The 25409-nt window shown below is 35.4% G+C and overlaps 1 protein-coding gene across 5 annotated transcripts in view; it reads left to right on the top strand.

Moving 5' to 3' along the window:
• The window catches only part of EHBP1 (EH domain binding protein 1), a 436421-nt gene that overhangs the window by 321533 nt on the left and 89479 nt on the right, over positions 1 to 25409 (top strand). For 3 of the 5 annotated variants that reach the window (XM_035001456.1, XM_035001454.1, XM_035001455.1), the window contains 4 exons: positions 12095 to 12273; positions 13107 to 13155; positions 16057 to 16107; positions 17186 to 18085. In XM_035001456.1, coding sequence (XP_034857347.1) covers positions 12095 to 12273; positions 13107 to 13155; positions 16057 to 16107; positions 17186 to 18085 — 1179 coding nt within the window. The remainder of the gene's footprint in view (positions 1 to 12094; positions 12274 to 13106; positions 13156 to 16056; positions 16108 to 17185; positions 18086 to 25409) is intronic. The other 2 variants (XM_035001458.1, XM_035001457.1) reach the window with 1 other exon arrangement.

The following is a 25409-nucleotide window of genomic DNA, read 5'->3' as shown; positions in this document are numbered from 1 at the left end:
TACCTACTCTCTCCACTTCTATTCAGTGTAATACTGGAAGTACTAGTTAGAGCAGTTAAGCAAGAAAAAGAAACAAAAGGCATCCAAACTGGACTGGAGGAAGTAAAATTATCCCTCTGCATAGATGATTAAAAATCTCAAAGATTCCACACAAAATATATTGCTAGAATAAATGAGCTCAGCAAAGTTTACAGAGTGAACACAAAAATAAGTTGCATTTTTATCACTAACAATGAACAATATGAAAAGGAATTTAAGAAAACAATTCCAGGGGCATCTGGGTGGCTCAGTCCATTAAACAGCTGCCTTCGGCTCAGGTCATGATCCTGGGGTCTTGGGATCAAGCCCCACATCCGGCTCCCTGCTCAGCGGAGAGCCTGTTTCTCCCTCTCCATCAGCCTGCCACTCTGCCTACTTGTGCTCTCTCTCTCTCTCTGTCAAATAAATAAATAAAATCTTAAAAAAAAATAAAACAATTCCATTTACAGTAGTATCAAAAAGAATAAAATACTTAAGAATAACTAAGGAAGTGAAAGACTTATACACTGAAAAGTAGGAAACAATGATGAAATAAAGAAGACACGATGGGGCGCCTGGGTGGCTCAGTCAGTTAAGCGTCTGCCTTCTGCTCAGGTCATGATCCTGGAGTCCTGGGATCGAGCCCCGCAACAGACTTCCTGCTCAGTGGGGAGCCTGCTTCTCCCTCTGCCTGCCACTTTGCCTACTTGTGCACTCTCTCTCTCTCTGTGTGTCAAATAAATAAAATCTTTAAAAAAAATTAAAGAAGACACAAATAAATGGAAAGACATCCTATGTTTATGGATTAGAAGACTTAAGATTATTTAGATGTCAGTACTACCCAAAATGGTCTACAGATTTAATGCAATCCCCATCAAAATCCTGAAAAAGTTTTTTGCAAAAATAGAAAAATCCACTCTAAAATTCATATGGAATCTCAGGGTACCCTGAATAGCCAAACAATCTTGAAAAAGAATAATTTTGGAGGGCTCACACCTCTTGCTTTCAAAACTTACTACAAAGCTACAGTAATCAAAACAATGTGGTACTGATGTAAAGACAGACATATAGAGCAATGGTATTGAATAGAGAGCCCAGATATAAACCCTTGCATATATGGTCAAATGATTTTCAGCAAGGGTGCCAAGTCCATTCAGTGGAGATAGTACAGTCTTTTCAACAAATGGTTCTGGAAAAACTGAATATCAACTTGCAGAATAATGGAATTAGGTCCTTTCCTAGCACCTATACAAAATTAATTCAGAATGGATCAAAGACATGAATCTATGAGCTAAAACCATAAAACTCTTAGAAGAGAATATAGGGTAGAAGCTTTACAAGTTTGGATTTGAGAGTGAATTCTTGGATATAAAACCAAAGGTACAAGTAACAAAGAAAAAATAGACAAATTGGACTTCATGAAAATTTTAAAACTTATATGCATGAAAGGACTTGTGAAAGGAAACAGTCAACAGATTGAAAAGGCAACCTACATAATATTAGAAGATGTTTCCCAGTTATATATGTGGGGCTCATCGGGCTCCCTGCTTAGCAGGGAGTCTGCTTCTCCCTCTGCCTCTCCCCTAGCTCGTGCTCTCTCTTTCTCTCTCTCTCTCCCACCCCCTCTCCTTCCCCTTCTCGCTCTCACTCTCACTCCCTCTTGCTCTCTCTTTCAAATAAATAAATCTTAAAAAGAAATTAAGTTATTTAGGACCCCAAAGAATTTTTATGTGAGTTATACCTATTGATATTTATAATATTAGAAACTAAAAATGAGAAAATTTAAAAATATATTAATTCATTTAAAAGAATAATAAACCATTACATTTTTTAACATAAACATTTTTTTATGAAAAATGACTATATTTTCCAAAGCAAAAACAATTTAGTAAAAAGAATGAAATTTTTACCATACTCTAATGCCTGGCTTAGTAGAAGATAGTTTTGGTATTTAATCTGTTGTAAATATGCTATTTGGTTGAAGTATATGAACAAAATCTGACCTCACATGTTTTCTAGTTAGAAGAATAAAAAGAATTTTAGTGGACTTTTAAAATAATTGTGGATTGTCTTCTTTGATACTACACCAAAATTCACAAGTGATATTTGCCATGTGGAATCTGAAATCATACCTTGGTTTATCTTGCATTTTAAAATGGATAGTTTGTTGATGCATGGTTTTGTAACATCATTGTTCTTTGGAAAATATTGATTCCCCAGGTCATGCAGATCTTCCAAATGTTGTCATATTTGATTACACATATAACAAGATTAACACTTGTTAATATTACCACCAGTCTTTTCATACAGTTCCTTAAGTTCATCCTTTTCTCTACTGTTATTGTATGTGGGCCTATTTCTACCTTCTCTATTCTACATAATTCTTAGATATATTTGGTCTTGGTTCTGAAATCCTATTTTATAATTATGCTTTCTACTTTTCTTTTAAATTTTTCGCACTGTATGAGTTCTGCTTTTTTTTTTTTATTTATTTGTGATTCTTCTGGTAATTTGGGAGCTTGGTTATTGATTTATTGTTGGAACATCCCCATATATTGCAGGTCAGGGTTACATTATGTCTCCTACTTCAGGCTGAAAAACGGTTTACTTTTATTTCTCATTGTCCTTGTTACCTTTAGGTGATTTTCAGATTGAATGGAGAAATACCATCTTTACTTCATCATTTTAATACCAGCAATTCCAATATTCTTAAACTTTTTTGCTGTAAAACAGAAATGAATGTGAAATATATACAGAAGACTACATAAAACATAATATGCAGCTTAAGAAAATTATTTTGAGGGCTCCTGGGTGGCTCAGTTGGTTAAGCGACTGCCTTCGGCTCAGGTCATGATCCTGGAGTCCCTGGATCGAGTCCCGCATCGGGCTCCCTGCTCGGCAGGGAGTCTGCTTCTCCCTCTGACCCTCCCCCTCTCATGCTCTCTCTATCTCATTCTCTCTCTTAAATAAATAAATAAAATCTTTAAAAAAAAAAAAAAGAAAATTATTTTGAGTGAACATCTGTGTAAACACCAAAAGAATTAGATCTTTGAAATCACTCCAGAAGTTTTAAGTACAAATCCTTAAACAATATAGTTTAGGTTTGCCTGGTTTTTCATTTTATGTAAATAGAATCATATGGTATGTATATATGATTTTGTACCTGTTTTCTTTTGTTCAATAGTATGTTTTAGGATTAAATGTGTTTTGTATTTCTCTCAATCGCTCTCCCCTTCCTCCCTTCCTCTCTCTGTCTCTGTCTCTCTTTCTCTTTCTCTGTGTGTGTGAAGTATTTCACTGTCAGAATAGACCACAATTATAAGATCTATTGCTGATGAACATTTGGATTATTTTCAGATCTGGGAAATTTTAAACTGTGTCTGTGAACATTTTTGAACATGTATTCTATCTTGTGTAAGCATGAATTTCTGTAGGTTATAAACCTAGGATTCCTGGGTAATAGCATATGCACATCTTCAGATTTACCATAATGGATGATGCCAGAGTTTTCCCATCAGCTCTGTATAAGCTCCCTTTGCTCCACATCCTTGTCAACACTTGGTATTTTTAATTTCATTAAAATTTTAATTTCATTTTAATTAAGAGTTTTTAATTTTAGCCTTTCTGGGGAGAAGTGTGTAGTAGTGCCTTGTGCAGTTCTCTGAATACTAATGTGATAGAGCAAATTTTCATTCTGATTATAGGCCCTTTGTGTGTGTGTATTAAATAATTTGGCACTAGGTTACTTAGCTTTATAGAAGGGCAGGAAATACAGTATGTTGGCATTACAGCATCAGGTCTGTAGTGCCATAATTCAGCTCCCCATGAACTATTCATTTGTAAGATGGGTAAGTGTGGACCACTGTGGTTTATAAGATACACACTCTTGTAAATAGCCTGTACATATAACTGTTAGATCCCTCAAGGGACACATTTGATTACAAGAATCCCACAGGGAAGCTGTGGCCTTTGTATTTCAGTAGGCATTTATAGTTTATTGACAAGCTTCCAAATCTAGATGCAGTCCACCAAACTAGGGACATTTTTACAATAATTAATAATGTTGCCTGGTAACAAACTTGACCTTTCACATTGATTTAATCCAATATATTTCCGTGGGAATGTTGCTAGAAGGTAAACTCGAGGTCATTTCCTCATGAAAGTCTTAGGTCTTTAGGTTAACCCTTTCTCTCTGGAAATAATTGTTATCTTTTACAATTGTGTCTTCTAATCCATGGATATGGTATATTTCTCCCTCTCTTTAAGACTCCTTTATTTTCTCACAGTAAAGTTTGATAGTTTTTTTAATAACACTTATGTTCATTATTTGTAGATCTATTCCTTGGTATTTGTTTTTTATGCCACCATGAATGGTCTTAAAAATTTAAATTTCTAACTGCTTTTGTTGGTGTATAGGAATGCAGTTGGTTTTGTACACTGCTTTTTTTGTATCCAGCCATTTCCTTAAATTCTCATATTCATTCTAATAAATTACCTGTAGATTCTTTTGGTTTTCTGTGTACTTAATTATATCATTTGCAAATAAAGTCAGTTTTATAATTTTGATTCTTTTCCAGTTATTTACAACCTTATTATATCTTTTTCTGGCCTTATGAAACTAGCTAAGACCTCCATTACAATGTTGAATAAAAGTGGTGGTAGATTCTCAATCTCAAAGGGAAAACTTTAAATATTTTACCATTGAGATATTTGCTGAAGATTTTACCAGTTAAGAAATCTTGTTACTATTACTTTGCTAAGACTATTTCATATTTTTAAAAGATTTATTTATTTACTTGTCAGAGAGAGTGCGTGCACAAGCAGGGGGACCAGCAGACAGAGGGAGAAGCAGGCTCCCCACTGAGCAGGGACCCCAACATGGGACTCGATCCCAGGACCCTGGGATCATGACCTGAGCCAAAGGCAGACTCAACCAACTGAGCCACCCAGGCATCTCGCCAGGACTATTTTATAGAATATAAATGGATACTGCATTTTATTAGCTGTTTCTATATATCTATTTAGATGATTATATCTACATATTTCCCCCTATAATCTGTTAATTTGACATGTTACCTCAATAGATTTGCTAATGTTAAGTCAAATGTGCCTTCCTTGGCTAAGTGTCCAGTTTGTTCAATTGATAAATTGCTAGGTTCAGTATGCTAATAATTTTATTAGCACTTTTGCCTCTATATTCATGAAAAGTTTTTTTCCTGTAATTTTGCCTTTTTCTATTGAGTTTTGGTATCAAAGTTTGCAAGGATCATGAAATGAGTTGGGGAATAAACTCATTTTTCCTATTCCCTGGAAAAATTTGTGTAATGTTGGAGATACTATTCCTTGAATGTTTGGTGGAACTGGTCAATAAAGACAACTGGAATTTTGTTTATAGGAAGGCTTTTTTGTTTTTGTTTTTTTTTATTAGTTTCAGAGATAGAATTTAGTGATTCATCAGTTGCATATAACACCCAGTGCTCATTACATCAAGTGCCCTCCTTAATGCCCATCACCCTATAGGAAGGTTTTTAATTACAGATTCAATTTTTTTATAGTTATAAAACTATCCAGGCTTTTTGTTTCTTCAAGCCATACTTTTCTAGGAATTTACTTTCCTCTTTTTTTCTTTGTCAGTCATATCAGAGGTTTAATTGATTTTGTCATTTCAAAGAAGCAACTTTTGACTTTATTGATCCTTCTTATTGTAAGCATATTTCCAATTTCACTATTTTTTGTTCTCATTTTTATTTATTTTTTCTACCTTTGAGGGTTGAGGGGTGCATATTGCTATTTGGGGGTCTACTATAAGAGCAGCTCTGAATCTCAGTTCACTCTTCCAGAACAGCCATTATAAAAGCATCCCTGAGAGCTTTGCCCACTCTCTAGTTTTCTAGTCTCTCCAAGGTCTAGGCTTGAGGATAGTTGTTTGATGTATCTTAGAAAGTTTTCTAAACATTTTGTTCAGCTTTTTAAAAATTGTGTTCAGGTGGTGGTCCTGCTTTAATGTAAGCAGAAGTTCCTCCTAGTATTATTTTAATTACAGCATAATCTTCCTGATTGTCTAAGTAGCAAAATAACAAAACTTAACTCAATTTTACTATGAGAATAAAATGAAATTATTTAAATGAAAACACTTTGAAAAAGAATAAACACTACAGATACAAATATTCTTATTTTCACCACTGCTGTTGTTTTGGGCTCACCAAATATTAAGATTTATCCACGGTTTCCTCAGTTGTTTTCAAAAATTTGTAATAATTGGGGGTGCCTGGGTGGCTCAGTCAATTGAGCATCTGACTCTTGGTTTCAACTCAGTTCATGATCTCATGGGTCCTGAGATCAAGCCCTGCATGGCTCCCAGCTCAGCAGGAAGTCTGCTTGAAGATTCTCTCCTGCTGCCCCTCCCCCTACTTGCACTCTCCCTCTTTCTCTCTCTCTCTCTCTCACTCTCTCTTTCTCTCTCTCAAATAAATAAATTTTTAAAAATTTGTAATAATTGGGGGAAGGCTCCCAGAATCAGCAATAGGGAGACCAAAATGTTCTACAGTTTTAGCAATGGTAGTGTATATTTCACTGCTCTGGACTTACATAGTTCTAGTTCTAGTTCCAACCAATAATCTAAAATCCAAAGAATGGATAAAGGGTTTTATTAACTAAATACTCCTAGAGTTTAAATTGTTTGCCTTAATTGCCTTTTTGGAATCAATTTAATATACATGGGACAGCCAGTCATCTTAAGAAGTTGACTAAGGCAACTTCTCAAGAAATTTATAGTTTCTACTGAGGTCCTAAAACTGCATTATCTTCCTCTCTTGGTGCATAAAAAAGATAACTATATGAAATGTGACATGCATGTTGCTTAAGGCACAGGCTCTGGAGTGGGAACACCTTGGTATAGGTTCTCACTCCTTCACTTTCTAGCTCTGTAACTTTAGTTTCCTCAACTGAAATTGGGAATAATAGCACTTATCTCAAAGGAGTGGTGAGATTAAATGAGCTAGTCCATGTAAGGGTTTTAACATTGTGGGACATAGTAAGTGCTCAGAGTATACTTTATAGATTAATGAAAAATTAATAAGTCTTTTTGTGGATGGAAGAAATAATACATACATAGTAAAAATTCTAGATGGAATTCAAAGGAATACTGAAAATCCTTAGTAATTGGAGTTGGAAAGAGATTTCATATGCAAGATGACAGTTGTACATAATTTTGAAGGTAGAGTGGAATTGTAGCAATTGTACTTGGGACAGAAGATACTCCAAAGTGTGGTGACAATCTGTATGATCAAGGACAGGAAGTGGGGGAGCTGGGGCTAGGGAGGAAAGCATAGTGATTCCAGAGAATGGTGAATCATCCTAGAGAGTAGATAGTTAAAAAAGATTTGGGATTCTTCGCTCAAAAGTATTTTGACATCATTTTATATGTTTATGAGTAATGAGAGGCTTTGACCTGTGCTTTAAGAAGATTGTTGCTATGGCAATGAATCAGATAAGGGAGAATTTGGAAGAAGGAAGACCTATTAGGAAGATTTTGCAATAGCTAGGCAAAAGAAGATAGATTACAACAATAGGATCAAAATTTCCCATGGATTAACTAATAAAGGATGATAGGGGAAAGAAGAGGTCAAAGCTGATTCTGAGATTCAAAGTCTGGATAATTGGGACAATAGCAGTATCATTTGTAAACAGAATGAAGATGAAGCAGGTTGTAAGGAAAGATTATAATTATGGTTTTGAACATATTGAGTTTGAATTTTATATGGCAGGAAGGACGGCCAGCTGGAAATGTCAACTTGAGATAGTTTGAACTATAAATGTATATTTGGGAATCATCTGCATGGAAGTGATAGTTGAAATCCTGGGAGTGAATCAGCTCAAAGTGTGGAAAGAGAAAACTATTTAGAGCAATACCTAGAGGGATATATATGTGCTTTTATCAGTGGAAGAAGGGGAAAGACCAAAGAGAAAACAACTGTAGTGAGAGAGGTAGAGCAGAAAAAATGGAATTGCAGCTATTAAAATTTAGGAAATTTTGTAACAAGTTATTCGACAGGTTTTCTGAAAGCAATCCTATCGCCATTGATAGCAAGAGTGACTAGGTGGCCTTACTGTCTTTAATATGTAAGATACTATGTTAACAGAAACAATACATTAAAATTATCCATACTAGACAATAGAACTGTTAAGTGAAACAGTGGTTTCAAGTCCTATTTCCTCTGTACTGTCAGCACTTAAAACTGGCTCTATAATCATGATGGTTGACATCGATTTGTAGTTCTTGGTTAAGCTGAGATTGGTGCAATTTCATCCATATAGTAGCTTGATTGAGAGAGAACTGGAAGAATCACCTAGTTAATCAGTTAATCAAAATCAATCAGATTCTGATTAATCTCACCATAATTATAATTAGGATGACTCTTAGAAATTTCCTCTCTTGGTGCATAAAAAAGATAACTATAATATCTGTCCTTTACTTTCCCAGTATGTTAAATAAAGATGCCTTCTCATACATCGAGTCCCTGCAAAAATAAAGAGCTTTTAAAGAGTTGTTCCAACATCTGAAAGTTTGGTTCTACCATTAATGGTCAGATTTTGATGTCTTCTTTTCTTTGGAAAGCACTAAATTACAGTCATTCAGAACTTTTTTCACCAAACCCATAGAAATAGATGCATTGCCAAGAATTCCAAGTGCCCCATTTTGCAGTAAAGTGTCAGGACTATCTTCTAGTTAAAGCTTTGTTTTCAAAAGTATTTTTCACTAATTTTGAAGAAATTCATGGCCTTTGAAGTTTCCAGAAGACCCTCAAAAATAGGAATTCAAGTGCTGGTAATTTATTGCTTGTAGTAATAATAATTGCAATTAACATTTACAGAGTTGCTTCTATGTGCCATACATCATGCCAAGTATTTATTTAATAGTATTAATTGAGTGCCTGCTATGTGTCAGGATCTGTTCTGGATGCTTTGGATAAGTTAATAAACTAAACAAACTAAGATCTGTATCTTCATAGCCCTTTTATTTGGTGAGAATGGACAAAGTAATAAGCAGTAAGCGTGACCAATAATCATATTTTGGTTATAACCAAAAAAAGTATATGGACGATAAGAAGATGGTAAGTACTATGGAAAAAATAGGGCAAGGTAAGGTAGTCAGGAGTGTGGTGTTGAGGTTGAATGATGGAGATGAGTTGCATTATTAAATAGGGTAGTTAAAATAGGCATAATGAAGATGGTTGCATTGGAGTTAACCATGCAGATATCTGGCAGGAGAGCAGGCAAATGGAACAGTCTGTACAAAGGCGCTAAGGTGGGACCATGTCTTGGGTATCTAAAGAACAGCAAAGAGGTTACTACAGTTCAATGTGATCAAGGGAGAGAGTGGTAATGAGCAATAATGGGCGGGAGGATGGTGAGGCAGTCCTGTTACTACAGTGACACCATGAGATTTACGCCATTACAATCCACCTTTTATAGATGAAGAAATGGAGACATAGAGAAGTAAAGTAACCTGCCACATCGGGAGCCAGCTATAGCAAGAAACAAGCAATTACATTCATTAATATCCTGAAGGTTCTGAACTTGTTTAACTGCTTATTTCTTTATGACCCTCTGCAAAATATTAGATGAAAGATCAGCTGTTCTGAAGTGGATGATTTATTGTACAGTGGTTCTACCTCAGTCCTCTTTCTGTGCAACCAATACGACCATTTATAGGCCTTGTATTTTTAGCAAGTTTCTTCAATTACAAATGACTTTTTCTTCAATTACAAATGATTTATTTTGCTTTGGCAGTGCAGTAAGCATCCCTGTAAGATCTTTTTAATTCAAGGGTGTTATGTTAGGGTAAATCCAAAATTTAGTTTAGTTCTTCTAGGCTTTTCATATTGAGCCCTCTTAGAAACAAGGGTATATTCATAATAATAATGACATGGTATATTTTCCCTATTTCTTAAGTACGGAAAGCTACTCTAGGTAGTGATAATGACTTTTGTACATGACCTATCTATGTGCTTCTGATAATTGGAATCAGTCAGTGTAATGATAGTTGCAGATTATCTGGCCTATGTACTTCTTCTTCATACTTGGAATGAGTCAATGCCTTAATAATATAATTTGATAAAGAAAACATTTTATTAAAAACAATCCTTTAATAGGAAGTCTAAGGAAAAAAATGTGTTTGTGCCCAGTTCATTGATCCCCTACCTCATCCGTAGAACATTCTCCACTCCACTTCCAGGTTAAGTGACTAGAACAATTTGAAAATCACAGTGGAAAGTCACCATTAGATGAAAAGATATTTAATAGTTCATTTTTATACATGTCAAATTGATGTGGTTAAAAGATCTATTATTTATTCTAAAGTAAATAGCTTATTACATTGGGAATTCCATTTTTACCAGTATACTTCTTCATATTAAGTGGAATTGATCCAAATTTATTGAATTTTATGGCCTGTGAATTTTTCAGCATTTACTTTGTATAGGTGATTACTTAAAGAACAGCACTTTGTTGGGGCACCTGGATGGCTCAGTTGTTGGGCATCTGCCTTCGGCTCGGGTCGTGATCCCAGGGTCCTGGGATCAAGCCCCGCATCGGGCTCCCTGCTCAGCGGGAAGCCTGCTTCTCCCTCTCCCATTCCCCCTGCTTGTGTTCCCTCTCTCTCTATCAAATAAATAAATAAAATCTTTAAAAAAAATAATAAAGGACAGCATTTTGCAAGATTCATGCTTGTTTATATAACAGTTTGTTAATCTGACAGTTAATAAAAATACAATAAAAAATAAGAAATTACATCCTTGGCGTTTCTTAGTAGTTTTTTCACGGGAGCAGTGAATGCATAATTATAATTACCTCAGAGTTGATGATTTTAATTGTTTGGCACTAACATGTTTTTGTCAAGTGGGGGCATCATTGGTCTTTCTTAAGTAAGGTGTGTGGCAAGAATGGTTTGCTTGTTAAACTTAAGTGATATTAGGGGTAAATAATTATTCCCCTTTCGCCTTATTTCAGAGGGCCTCTATTTTATGTTTATAGTCAGCACTCTTAACTGATAGCATAATTTTTTTTTTTTAAGATTTTTTTATTTATTTGACAGAGAGAGAGACAGCAAGAGCAGGAACACAGCAGGGGGAGTGGGAGAGGGAGAGGCAGGCTGCCCGGCGAGCAGAGAGCCTGATGCAGGGCTCGATTCCAGGACCCTGGGATCATGACCTGAGCGGAAGGCAGACGCTTAACGACTGAGCCACCCAGGCGCCCCTGGTAGCATAATTTAAAATCCAGAAACATTTAGTAGTTTTCTTTATGGTTTTCAGTTGTACCAGTCTCTAAAGTTACCATCACAAAATGTGATTGTTACTCAGTAAAAGAAAGTGACATGTTTTTAAGAATAATAAAAGTTCAAGATAAAAGTCTTATGTAGTTTTTGGGGTTTTTTTGTCATCATTGTTTTAAGTATATTAACAAGGGGAAAAACAAAGAATATGCTTAAGATTTAACACACACACACACACCCCTAACTGACCTACAAAAGTAGATCTGTTTTGCCATCATTAAATTTATATAAGAAATGTCTGAGTATGATTATCACTGTGCTATCTAAAATGAATGATCACTGCATTTAAAAAAAACTAGCATTTTTGATCTTTCCCCTGCTAACAATTTGTGCTACAGTTAGACTTCAAAATACATTATTTTTAATCTAGTCAAAAAGGAACTATATTTGTACATGATTATATTTGGGGAAAATTTCTTAGGGTGTAAGAGTTACACAGATATTCAGACTTAAGTATTTAAATAATATAATGTTTCCATCAATATAGCTCTTGGCTTGTTCTTATGTATGAGTTTAAAATATTGCATATCTACGTTCTTGTCAGGCAAATGCCATAGGCTAAAACTGAAGATAATAACTTAAGATTCATGTCTCCTTCTTGGAGGTTATAGTTGTCTTGAATTGATAGTTCTGAAGGACCTAAACCGACATCAAAGGGTTTAAATAATCTAGTTAGGTCAATTAATGTTAATTTTCATCTTCCATTAAATTATTTTAATGTTTTTCTCTTTTCCTTTTTTCTAGCCGAGTCCTATACCAAGTCCTGTTTTGGGGCGAAAGCCAAATGCTAGTCAGTCATTGCTTGTATGGTGCAAAGAAGTTACAAAAAACTATCGGGGAGTGAAAATCACCAATTTTACTACATCGTGGAGAAATGGTTTATCTTTTTGTGCAATATTACACCACTTTAGACCAGATTTAATGTAAGTAGAAACATTTTCCATTCCCTATAAATATTTTGTAAATAATAGACAGTTTTTTAAAAAAACAATTTCTTTTTTTTTTTTTAAGATTTTATTTATTTATTTGACAGAGAAGATACAGTGAGAGAGGGAACACAAGCAGGGGAAGTGGGAGAGGGAGAAGCAGGCTTCCCGCCGGGCAGGGAGCCCGATGCGGGGCTTGATCCCAGGACTTAGGATCATGACCTGAGCCGAAGGCAGACACTTAACGACTGAGCCACCGAGGTGCCCGAAAAACAAATAATTTCTTAACATGTGTCCTGAAATAGTTGACTTTGTTTATTACCCATACCTTTGCTTTTTGAGAAAAGAAATGTGTGTCAGAAAGAAAAGTTCTCCCTTCTGAATGCCTAAAACCAATCTTTTCTCTTAAAAAAAAAAAAAATTTTTTTTTTCTTCTTAATCTCATACAAAGAACTGACTTGAAATTATTATGAAAATTGTGTGGCTGTTAAAATGAGATGAGACAAATAAGCCAGTAGCACTTTGTACATTGACAACAAGGGATTACCTCATGGTAAATTTGGTTGTCAAGACTGGTCTCTGGTGCCCTGCCTTAACTTCTCTTTTAGATGGAAAGCTTCAGGCAGTGAAACATGTAATCACTATTTTCATTTATTTATTTATTTATTTCCTTAATTTTCCACACTATTAGTTTTGTTGATTGAATTGCTGGGAAATTGCTAGTTACTCTTTGGTATTATAGAATATCAAAATTTTAGATTCAGTTTGTTTTAAAAACAGCTGTTAGTATCAAATACTATATGTACCTACTGTGCCATTTTCTCCCTCAGTGACTACAAGTCTCTGAATCCTCAAGATATTAAAGAGAACAACAAAAAGGTAAGAATTGCCAAGGAAAAAAATGCATAGTTTCAAATTTGGCTCCTCTGTGGCTTTTATTAATTTGGGGAAAACTGAGGTTGTTTTGTGAGGTCATAACTGCAACTCACAGAAGGTAGTCTGCTTCCTATAGTTCAAATAGGATGCATGGTTTACTCTAAGTTGTCATAGCCTTTAAAGATCACAAGTGCTGGACTAGCATCAAATTTTAATGTGTGTGGACTTCATTGACTGTTAAATATTTATTAAAGCATATAGTCAAGATTTAGCTTTTAAAAAGTGCACCCAAAGCTGTTATACCATAAATGATTATGAGTTTAGAAAAATCTTTTGGGAAGGGATGAGGGTAGGAGCCTAATGGGTATACAAGAAAGAATGCATATGTTCCTAGAAGCAGAAAGATATGAACATTGGGGTTCTTTTTTTTTTTTTTTTTTCATTTTCTGGTAAACTATACAGTTTTTCCACATAATTAATTAGCCAACTGAGGTCACAACTTCCCAGTTGGGGATATTGATCCTTTTAGCCTTCAGGGTAGCTGTGTGGGTCTGAGTTGCCAGAAGCCCTTGGGCCGGCTGACTGTGGCCACAGGCTAACTTAACTATTTATCCCAGTGCACAGTACAGTATTATAGTCATGTATGTGCACTGTGACATTAGAAAGGAGGGAAGCACTAACTCAACATATAGTAGGTACTCAATGTGTTTTATGTTGCATTGAATTCTTCAAATGAAAAGTTAATGAAATATGTTGTCTTAGAATAGGAGTTCTTAATCTGGGAGGTATGGATAGAATTCAGGTGGTTCTTGAACGTGACTAGGAGGAAAATGTGTTTTATTTTCTTAATTCTTTAAGTGAAATTTAGTATTTCCTTCAATTATGAATTTAGGCAACACACCAGTTTAACATTAGCCATTCCTGAGACTTTATCACCTTGAGAGTCTTAGATATCTTGATATCACATTGCAGTTTTAGTATCTTCAAATATCTTTTAAGCTAATCACTTCTTCAAAATTACAGTTGTTAATACATTCATAAAAAGCACATGTATTGCTGTTTCTCAAATTCAGTTTTACTAATATTTTTCATAATTTTATTTTTCATATAATTGGTTTCTTTTGTAATCCTATGTATTTTGTAAATGTAAAGCATTGTTCTGAGAAGGGGTTCATTACCAAAAGGATTCAGGGAACAAAGTGATTAATAACCTCTGGTCTAGACTAAAAGTTTTCATTCTACTTTAAATTAGATAATTAAAACTACCAGTGTTAAAAAAATCTGTAAAGGGAATCTTGATAGAAGTTCAGTTAGCAGATGAGAATTTAAGTCAACAAATTTTTTTTTTTTAACTTTTATTGCTCTCTGAACCCAAAGATTTGTATTGTCATTAAAAAACCCTTTTTCTTTACAAATGCATGATGCTGGCCTGGAGAAATACATTTTAAAACTCTCAGTTTTTTTATTGAAATATGCCACCAAAAAAGGTTATCTTAAAATATCAGTATATTTTTCTTTATAGAAATCACATCTGTGGTGGGCATGCTACAGAGTAAGTCATTCTCATGAATTATCTCTTGTATAATTTTGGAGAGCTTGTGTCTATCAAAGTGAAATGCCTATTTTGTCATCAATTAAATTATATCTTTAGATATAGTCTATGCCTGCATTTTTTTTGCATTAGAATAAAATACTAAGTTAATTTAAATGCAGATAAAGGTGTAATAAAATAAACCATTATTATTTTTATAAAGTGAAGCTTTTTAAATTACTGTTTGAAATTTTGAAAGGGAAACATTGTTGATTGTACCCAGCTATGTATTTTTAAGAGTATGGAGATTTGCCTTAAGGCTTAGGTCATACTTCTTTACGTTATTTTTTCAGGAACTTGATAATGATGAGCATACCTTGGGTTTACGTATTACTATGTAGAAAAGAATATCCTATTAAATTTTTTTCTCAATTAGATCTTCCAGGGCAGATAATTATGGCTTTTTAAAAGGATTTTAATTTAGATGATCCTGTTCATTGCACAGTTGAATAAATGTTTTACAGTCTTTCCTTTTCATCACTTTGCAACTTCCAACCTGATATCTACATTGAGTATCAGTTGCTACCTGCAGATTTATTTCCGGCTTCACACAGTTCTTTCCGATAACCCCATCTGCCCCTGATGGGACTTAAGGCAGCACAAGAAACACTGCCTGTGTCTTAAGTTCCATGCAGATGCATAACATAACTGGCAATGACTCCTCCTTACCAATTAAATAACATCTAGGCATGAATAAGACAATTTTCTTTGAAAGACCTCTTCTTTTTCTCCACACACAAACAGCTAAAAAGACAGGTGATTGACCACAGGAGAAGAGGTTAACCTATGGGAAAATTCCTTTATAAAGTCTTGACCTCGCTTACAAGAAACCCGGTTTGTTTTTAAATGCTTTTTTAGTGCAGTTAGTGTGCATAAAATGAATTGCTACATAAAGCAAAACATCAGCAGGAGCTTCCCACAAGGAAGCTAATCATTTTCCCAGGTCTTTAAAAAATGCTGAATAAAAAAGGTATTTACCTGTGACATATGATCTTAACCAGTATGTCAGTGTTTTAGATAATTGGGAAATGTTTAGAATACCGCCTGTGGTGCTTTTCATGATGGTCTGCAATTGATGTCTGTCAATCAGGTTGTCAAGACACATGAGGAGGAAAATGACTTTAATTTTCCTAAAACACGTAAAATAACAAACAGGCCTAAACATGCACGCCAACTGAGCCATTCTCTTGAGTAAATATTTTGAGGTACCTATATTATGAAACATAGTGCTGTGAAAATTGAAGAGGTTTTAATATTGCAATTTATTTTTCATTTTCTTTCTTACTTATTCTGCAACATTTATTAAACTACAGGAAGAATATGAGACAAGGATTAAATTCAAAGGTAGAAATGCACTTCAACATGTAAGTGCAAAAGAGTAATTCCTTCTAAATTGTTACATAATTTCCTAACCTTTCTTTTAAGAAAAACTTTGAATTATGAACCTACATCTAGGTTGTTACAAAGATAGACATTTTATATTCCAAAGTGAGAATACAACTAGGGGGTCCATACTTAGTTTCTGAGGGTATATCTGAACCTTTAATCATATTTTTAATGCTTCCTAGCAACACAGTGCTGTTTTAAAGGGTTAGTTCAGGATAGTAATAATTAATTGTAAATTGAGAAACAGCTTTGATTCTTTAAAACTAGAAAAACCTGATGTGCCACAGTCATTTAAAGACTAACAAAAATAATACAATGCAGCCTCACATTCTCAACTAAGTTGTACTACCCAAAACATTTCATTCTTTCCAAAATGGATGAAGTGAAAATGCAATCACTCTTCTCATTATGAAAATCAGTCTTAATTGGGCATTTAAAAAATGTTTCTACGTTTCTAGGCTTAAATAATTTAAGCACTTGTATTTTTATACCAGGTAATCTAGGATTAGGTCTTTGGGGATATGTAGCTATCCTTTTTCTTCACAAATCACTGTTTTATAGTTATATGAAACATGGTAAAGAGAGGTTGATAGGAATGATAAAACTCTATTATTTCTTTATACCTTAGTTCCTTATAAAAATTGATTCTAAGATTTTTTTTGTTTTAATTCTAATTTTTGCTTATTTTTCTTTATTGGAAAAGAGCATTTCAATTGTTACTAATTAAGAAACTTTTTGTTCTTGTACCTACCCCACTTTTACAAATTTCTGATGTGGAATTTTGTTTTGTTCTTGTGGCAATAATGTCAGTAACATAGTATGCCCTCCAACAACAACAACAAAATCTATTAAAATTTTGGGGCTTTTTTAATGGTAACTAAACTTTATTTATTTTGATAACTTTTTTATTGAAGTGTAATTGACATATAACATATTAGCTATAGGTATACAACATAATGATTCAGTATGTCTAGCTAATATCTATTCTTTTCTGTTTTTAAAATGTGTGGATTGTTTGAACTATTCAGTATATCTTTGTTTTTCCTTTCTTTGAAGGCATATGATGGATTTGCCAGCATAGGAATTTCCCGGTTGTTGGAACCTTCTGATATGGTCTTATTAGCAATTCCTGACAAACTGACTGTTATGACTTATCTCTATCAAATCAGGGCACATTTCAGTGGCCAAGAACTGAATGTTGTCCAGATAGAGGAAAACAGCAGTAAGAGCACATATAAAGTTGGAAACTATGAAACAGATACAAACAGTTCTGTTGATCAGGAAAAATTCTATGCGGAGCTTAGTGATCTGAAACGGGAGCCTGAACTGCAGCCTTCGAGTGGCGGAGCGGTAGACTTCTTATCGCAAGATGACTCTGTATTTGTAAATGACAGTGGGGTTGGAGAGTCAGAAAGTGAACATCAGACTCCCGATGATCATCTTAGTCCAAGTACAGCCTCCCCTTACTGTCGCAGGACTAAAAGTGACACAGAACCCCAAAAGTCCCAGCAGAGCTCTGGAAGGACTTCAGGATCCGATGACCCTGGAATATGTTACAATACAGATTCGACCCATGCACAAGTTTGGTTAGGCAAGAAGAGACTACTGAAAGCTGAGACTTTAGAATTAAGTGACTTATATGTTAGTGATAAGAAGAAGGATGTGTCTCCACCCTTCATTTGTGAGACAGAGGAACAAAAGCTTCAGACTTTAGACATCAGTAATAATTTGGAGAAAGAAAAGTTAGAGCATTCCAGACCCTTAGAATACAGATCAGATCCTGAATCACCAATCAAAAAACCAAGTTTATCTCCCACTTCCAAACTTGGATACTCCTACAATAGAGATGCAGACCTTACAAAGAAAAAACGTACTTCCCTGAGGCAGACAGAGTCTGATCCAGATACTGATAGAACCACTTTAAATCATGCAGATCATTCCACAAAAACAGTCCAGGTAAGTGAGTTAGAATGATGAATACCTATTTTTAATAAATAAATAGTTATTCTGAATATTTTGGGGGTTTTTGTATTCATAGAGCACTTTCAAATGCTACAAATGATTAAAAGTAAAGTATAATTAACCACTGTAGAAAAACCTAAACTATACCTGCACTTCATTTAGAGTTTATGATATACTATTTTAAGCCTACAAATAAATCCAAATTTGAAGATTGAAGAGTAATGTCAGCTTTTCAAATCAAAATATTATTTACCTATAAAAACAGAACTTTTCACTGTAAGAATAAGTCAAAGATATTTCACTCTTCCATTTAGTAGGAATATCATTCTGAAAATATGTAATGCTAAATTAAATATTTCCCATTTAAAGTATTTTCTTCAAATATGTTAGTTGCATTGTAATTGGTGTTTTCAGTCCCATCGTTACTTGTGGTTAAAAATTCCAGTAACATCCAGATTCCTCCCCATGAGGGAAATATGACACAAATTTGACCTTACAGTGTTTACTATATTTAATTGAATCTCTGGGACCATCAATTATAAGATATACCATTATTTTATGTACCAAAAGGAAAGAAAAACATTGCCAGTAAACTATGATAAATGGTTTTATCACATAGAATTTTTATTTTATACTTATTGAATGAATTCTTTTAGACTTATTCAAGCATGGATTTTTTAATCATACAGTGCTCTTCTGTATAGAAGTTTAAGTAAAGTTAATTGGTTAAGGTATAATTAATTTAGAATTAGAATTTAAAATCCAACTCTTCTGACCACTTTTTGATTTGGAATTGTTGGTGTACCTGGTTTTCCACACAGTGTTGTCCTCTGTGCCATCAAAAGCATGATGTTACAGCAGTGGTTCTCAACGTATGATCTGGGGACCTCTGAGGCTCTCCTAACCTCTTTCAGAGAGCCCCCAAAGTTGAAACTATTTTCATAATAATAATAGAACATTATTTACCTTTTCCACTTTCGTTCTCTCACAAGTGTACAGTGGTGTTTTCTGGAGGCCACACAATTTGTGATATCTCAAAAGATTGAATACAAAAGTACATATGAGAATCCAGCTGCCTGCTATTAAGCCAGACATAAAAGAGATTTCCAAAAAATATAAACTAATGCCATTCTCACTTATTTTTTTAAAGTACTATTTTTGTTAGAATGTTAACATCTAATGGGTTTATTATAATTCTTTTTTTTTTTAAGATTTTTATTTATTTGAGGGGCGCCTGGTGGCTCAGTTGGTTGGGTGTCTGCCTTCGGCTCAGGTCATGGTCCCGGGGTCCTGGGATCGAGCCCCGCGTTGGGCTCCCTGCTCCGCCGGGGGCCTGCTTCTCCCTCTCCCACTCCCCCTGCTTGTGTTCCGTCCCTCGCTGTCTCTCTCTCTGTGTCAAATAAATGGATAGAATCTTAAAAAAAAAAAATATTTTTATTTATTTGAGGGAGAGAGCAAGCACAAGTTGGTGTGGTGGTGGGGGAGGTAGAGGCAGAGAGAAGCAGACTGCCCGCTGAGCCCGGAGCCAGACGCAGGGTTGCATCCCAGGACTCCAGAGATCATGACCTGAGTCGAAGGCAGCTGCTTAACCAGCTGAGCCACGCAGGTGCCTCATTATAGTTATTTCTAAAGGAATGAATAAATAAATATTTTCAACATTTCTCAGTTTTAATTTCCAAAATGATAAGTATAAATAGATATAACCCACATAAACAAAAGCTTTTTGAGATCCACAGTAATTTTTAAGCATGTGTAGGGATTCTGAGACCAAAAAATTTGAGACCCTCTGAATTACATTTCTCTACAGTTGTCTCTGGGGTTTTCTTCTCAGTAATACCCATTGATAATAGCACTTTCTTGACCTTATCAGAAGGTCCCATGATAAGATTTTCAGACAATAACCTAGAGTTATATTCCATTTTTAAATACTACTCAAGGGGTTGTTAACTGAAACATCAAGGAATTGCAGTCTTGCCACCCGAAATATCAAGCACATGCATATGTAGGCATTGATGGCTTTCTTGACTACCACCTGGCTGACAGAGATTATAAGATGCCGTCAATTTTAAGTTTTCAGAGATGTTAAGAAAAAATATGCATCTTTGAATCAAAGAAATACAGTAGCTCACAAAGGAAGCCGCTCTCCTCCTCATCAAAAATCTCAAATCAAAGGTTCTAAGTACTATAACTTTTAGTACAAAAAAGCTTTCAAGCAATCAGAGTGTCCATACATAGCAGATAATCGAGAAACATCGAGTGGAGCGCCTGGGTGGCTCAGTCGGTTAAGCATCTGGCTTCGGCTTGGGTCATGATCCAGAGTCCTGGGATTGAGCCCCATATCGGGCTCCCTGCTCAGCGGGGAGCCTGCTTCTCCCTCTCCCTCTGACCCTTCTGCCCCAGCTTGTGCTCTCTCTCTCTCTGTCTCTTCCTCAAATGAATAAATAAAAGCTTAAAAAAACAAAAAGAAAGAAACATCTAGTGATTAACAACTGCAGAATTTGGTGAGCCTAAGTTCTAAGTATTATCCAGAAGTATAAGACAGAATTTTCTTATAACCCAGATTTTTAAGGTAAATTTATTTGGTTAAATCTAGAAATTGATTCATGTTTAAAAATTGAAAATACTCCGGACTGGGAATGAGTACACCTGGATTCTCATCTTGGCTCTGCTAATAATTACCAGTGTGACATGTTAATTAGCCATTTAAATTCTTTTAATCTGATTTTCCACATACGTTAAATGAAATAATCTCTAAGAGTCTTTTTAGCTCTAAAACTCTATCATGCTTTGATGCTATTCAGGAGGTTTAAATGATGTACAGTAAATCCACAGGATAATAGAGGCAGTATCTATTTACAACTTCATATATATTTGTTTATTGTCCATTGGTTTAATGGTCAGAATTTTGTTTAGGGTCAAGTTAAAGGTTTGTTGTTTTTTGTTTTTTTGTCAGAAGTATACTGCCTTGGGGTGCCTGGGTGGCTCAGTCGTTAAGCGTCTGCCTTCAGCTCAGGTCATGATCCCAGCGTCCTGGGATCGAGCCCCGCATCGGGCTCCCTGCTCGGCGGGAAGCCTGCTTCTCCCTCTTTCACTCCCCCTGCTTGTGTTCCTCTCTCGCTGTGTCTCTCTCTGTCAAATAAATAAATAAAATCTTTAAAAAAAAAAAAAAAAAAAGGAAGTATACTGCCTGACCCAAAAAATTGTAATGTGACTGCAATATTTCATAGGTTTTTAAAACTGGGCAATTTTAGCAGCTAAATTTGAATAATAAAAAAATCTGTTTTTCTTTTACATACTGCATTTCATCAGTGCTAAGATATGCATCTTTTTATATTTTAAGTTCTCTGAAATCAAGATCCTACTTATAATAGTATGTTAGAGTTTGACAATGTTTGTTCTTTCTTAGTCATTCGTAAAATAATAGTATGTCTAGTAACTAATGGCATTAGATTAGAAGAAATTTGATAATTTAATGTGGCTGTATAGACTTAAAGTCATAATGTTGCTCATTTGAGTGGCTAATACATATGATGACCTTTATATATCTTACACATATCCCTCTTAAACTTTATAACCCATGAGCTAAGTGGTTAAATTCTATTTAATATATGGGAAAACTGGAGTTTACAGAGATGCCTAAGATCACTTAATAAGTGTTAAAGTTTGAATTCAAAACCAACCTTTTCTGACTCCAAAGTCTGTGCTCCTAAGCTATATACTCACAATATCTCTTCATTTTTTACCATAATAGTACTAAAGATAATCAGCCCAGATGTAAAGTAGTCAACTTTACTGAAGGGCAATTTAGCAATGTACATCAAGTCCCTTAAAAATGTTTATCTCACTAGATTCTACCTCCAGGAATTATTTCCCCTAGGATAATCAGAATTGTATACAAGAATTTATATATGAAGATTTTTTTTTTTAAAGAGAGAGAGAGAGTGGGGTGGGGAGGAAGGTGCCAGTGGCAGAGGGAGAGGGAGAGAATTAAGCAGACTCCATGCCCAGTGCAGAGCCCAATGTGGGGCTCAATCTCATGACCCTGAGATCATGACCTGAGCCTAGTCAAGAGTCAGACGCTTAACTGACTGAGCCACCCCGGCACCCCTATACAAAGATGTTTATAAAACATTGTTAATGATAGTGAAAAATTATAAACAACCTAAATACCCAATAATATAAGACAAGTTAAATAGAGTATGATGCATCTGTATTAATAGAATGCTAGGTGAACAGTTTAAAAGATTATGTTTAAAAATATTTTAAAAATATTTACATGAGAATATTCTCACAATAGAATATTAAGTTTAAAAAGCATGATTCTACAGTGATTATCTCTGGGTGCCAGGATTGCTAATTATCTTTATTTTGTTTTTTATTTTTAAATCATTCTTTTTTATTGAGCTATAATTGACATATTAGTTTCAGGTATATAACAATTATTTGATGTTTGTATACATTGTGAAATGATCACCACAGTAAGCCTAGTTAACATCCATCACCATACGTAGTTACAAAAATTTTTCTTGTGACCAGAACATTGAAGATCTACTGCCTTAACAACTTTCATATATGTAATACAGTATTACTAACTGTAGTCACCATGCCATACATGATATCCCCATAGCTTATTTATTTTATAACTGAAATTGTGTACCTCTTGATCCCCTTCACCCATTTTGTCCACATCCTACTCCCAGCCTCTGGCAACTACCAGTCAGTCTCTGTATTTGTGAGCTTGGTTTTTGGGTTTTGAGGGGGTTCTGTTTTGTTTTTAGATTCCACATACAAGCAAGATCATATGGTATTCCTTTGTCTGTCTTACTTATTTCACCTCATGTAACGCCTTCAAGATCCATGCATGTTGTCACAAAAGCAAGATTTCATTCTCTTTTTATGGCTGAATAATATGCCCCTGAGTGTATATGTACGTGTGTGTGTGTGTGTGTATCACAGTTTTTTTTATTCATCAGTGGGCATTTAGGTTGTTTCCATACCTTGGCTATTGTAAGTAATGCTGCAGTGGGGGCACCTGGGTGGCTCAGTCAGCTGGGCGCTCGACTCCTGGTTTTGGCTCATTTTGTGATCTCACGGGTGGTGGGATCAAGCCCTGTGTTGGGCTCCATACTCAGCAGAAAGTCCTCTTGGGGATTCTCTCCTGCTGCCCCTCCCCAGCTTGAGCACCAATGAGTGTGCACACACATGCGCGGTCTCCCTCTCTCAAATAAATAAATCTTTACAAATAATAATAATAGGGGCGCCTGGGTGGCTCAGTCGGTTAAGCAACTGCCTTCGGCTCAGGTCAGGATCCCAGGGTCCTGGGGTTGAGCCCCGCGTCGGGCTCCCTGCTCGGCTGGGAGCCTGCTTCTCCCTCTCCCTCTGCCTGCCGCTCACCCTGCTTGTGCTCCCTCTCTCAAATGAATAAATAAAATCTTTAAAAATAATAATAATAATGCCACAGGGAGCATGGGGGTGCATACATCTTTTTGAGTTAGTTTTTTGCATTCTTCAGCTAAATACCCAAAAGTGGAATTTCTGGATCATAGGGTAGTTATATTTTTAATTTTTAAAAAGATTTTATTTATTTATTTATTTGAGAGAGACACAGCGAGAGAGGGAACACAAGCAGGGGGAGTGAGAGAGGGAGAAGCAGGCTTCCCGCCGAGCAGGGAGCCCGATGTGGGGCTTGATCCCAGGACTTTGGGATCGTGACCTGAGCCGAAGGCAGACGCTGCACGACTGAGCCACCCAGGTGCCCCTATTTTTAGTTTTTTTGAGGAACCTCCATCCTGTTTTCCACAATGGCTGCGTCAATTTACATTCCTACCAACAGTGCACAAGGGTTCCCTTTCCTCCAGATCCTCACCAACATTTGTTATTCCTTGTCTTTTTGATAATAGCCATTCTAACAGGTGTGAGGTAATAATTCCTTATGGTTTTAATTTGCATTTCCTTGATAATTAGTGATGTTAAGCATCTTTTCATGTACCTGTGGCCATTTGTATGTCTTTTTGGGGAAAATGTCTATTCAAATCTTCTGCCTGTTTTTTAACTGGATTGCTATTGAGTTGTGTGAGTTCTTTATATATTTTAGATATTAACCCCTTCTCAGATACATGATTTGCAAATATTTTCTCCCATTCAGTAGATTGCCTTTTCATTTTGTGGATGGTTTCCTTCACTCTGCAGAAACTTTTTAGTTTGATGTAGTCCCACTTCTTTATTTTTGCCTTTGTTGCCTTTGCTTTTGATATCAAATCCAAAAAAATAATCACCAAGACCATTGTTAAGGAGCTTACCACCTGTGTTTTCTTCTAGGAGTTTTATGGTTTCAGATTTTATGTTCAAGTCTTTAATTCATTTTGAGTTGATTCTTGTATATAGTGTAAGATAGGCATCCAGTTTCATTCTTTTGCATGTGGCTGCCCAGTTTTCCCAACACCATTTATTGAAGAGACTGTCCATTCCTTATTGTGTATTTTTTGCTCCTTTGTTGTAAATTAATTGACCATATATGCTTGGGTTTATTTCTGTGCTCTCTATTTTGTTCTTTTGATCTATGTGTCTGTCTTTATGCCAGTACCATACTGTTTTGATTACTATAGCTTTGTGATACAGTTTGAAATCAGGGAACATGATGCCTCTGATTATTTTTCTTTTTCTTTTTACTTATGTGTATTTTTTTAATTTTTATAATAAATATGAATTGCATTTATAATCAGAAAAAAGTTTGTTTCTGTGTGCTCTTAAGACCAAAGCAGTCTTTCCCTCTCTATGTAGTTAACTCGAATCCCTAAAGGTCTGTAGACTCACAGAATTTAGAACCAGTAGGACTTTTTTTTTAAGATTTTATTTATTTGAGAGAGAGAGAGCATGAGTGGTGGTGGTAGGGGGAGGGCATAGGGAGAAGGAGAAGCAGACTCCCCTCTGAACAAGGAGCCCAATGCGGGGCTTGATCCCAGGACCCTGGGATCATGACCTGAGCCGAAGGCAGATGCTTAACTGACCGAGCCACCCAGGTGCCCCTAGAGCCAGTAGGATCTTAAAGATGATATACTCTAATCACCAATTTTAGAGCTAGTGGGATTTTAAAAATGATCTCCCCTCATTTCAAATATGAGGCAATTGAGAGGATTTTAAAAACAAAATAATAGTTAACATTTATCTAGTGCTCAGTACATTACTCTGTATCACTTCATCTTTATCCGTGTGAGAGTTGATCTGTTTTTATCCCCATTTTATAGATGAGGAAACTGAGGCTTAGAGGGATTGAGTAACTGTTCCACAATTAGGTGATGTATCTAGTATTTGAACCAAG

Source organism: Mirounga leonina, unplaced genomic scaffold, assembly GCF_011800145.1.
Source record: "Mirounga leonina isolate KUSES-001 unplaced genomic scaffold, KU_Mleo_1.0 Mir_125, whole genome shotgun sequence".
Lineage (NCBI taxonomy): Eukaryota > Metazoa > Chordata > Mammalia > Carnivora > Phocidae > Mirounga > Mirounga leonina.
Note: the sequence above shows the minus strand (reverse complement) of the source record. Positions and strands in the feature narration are given on the sequence as shown.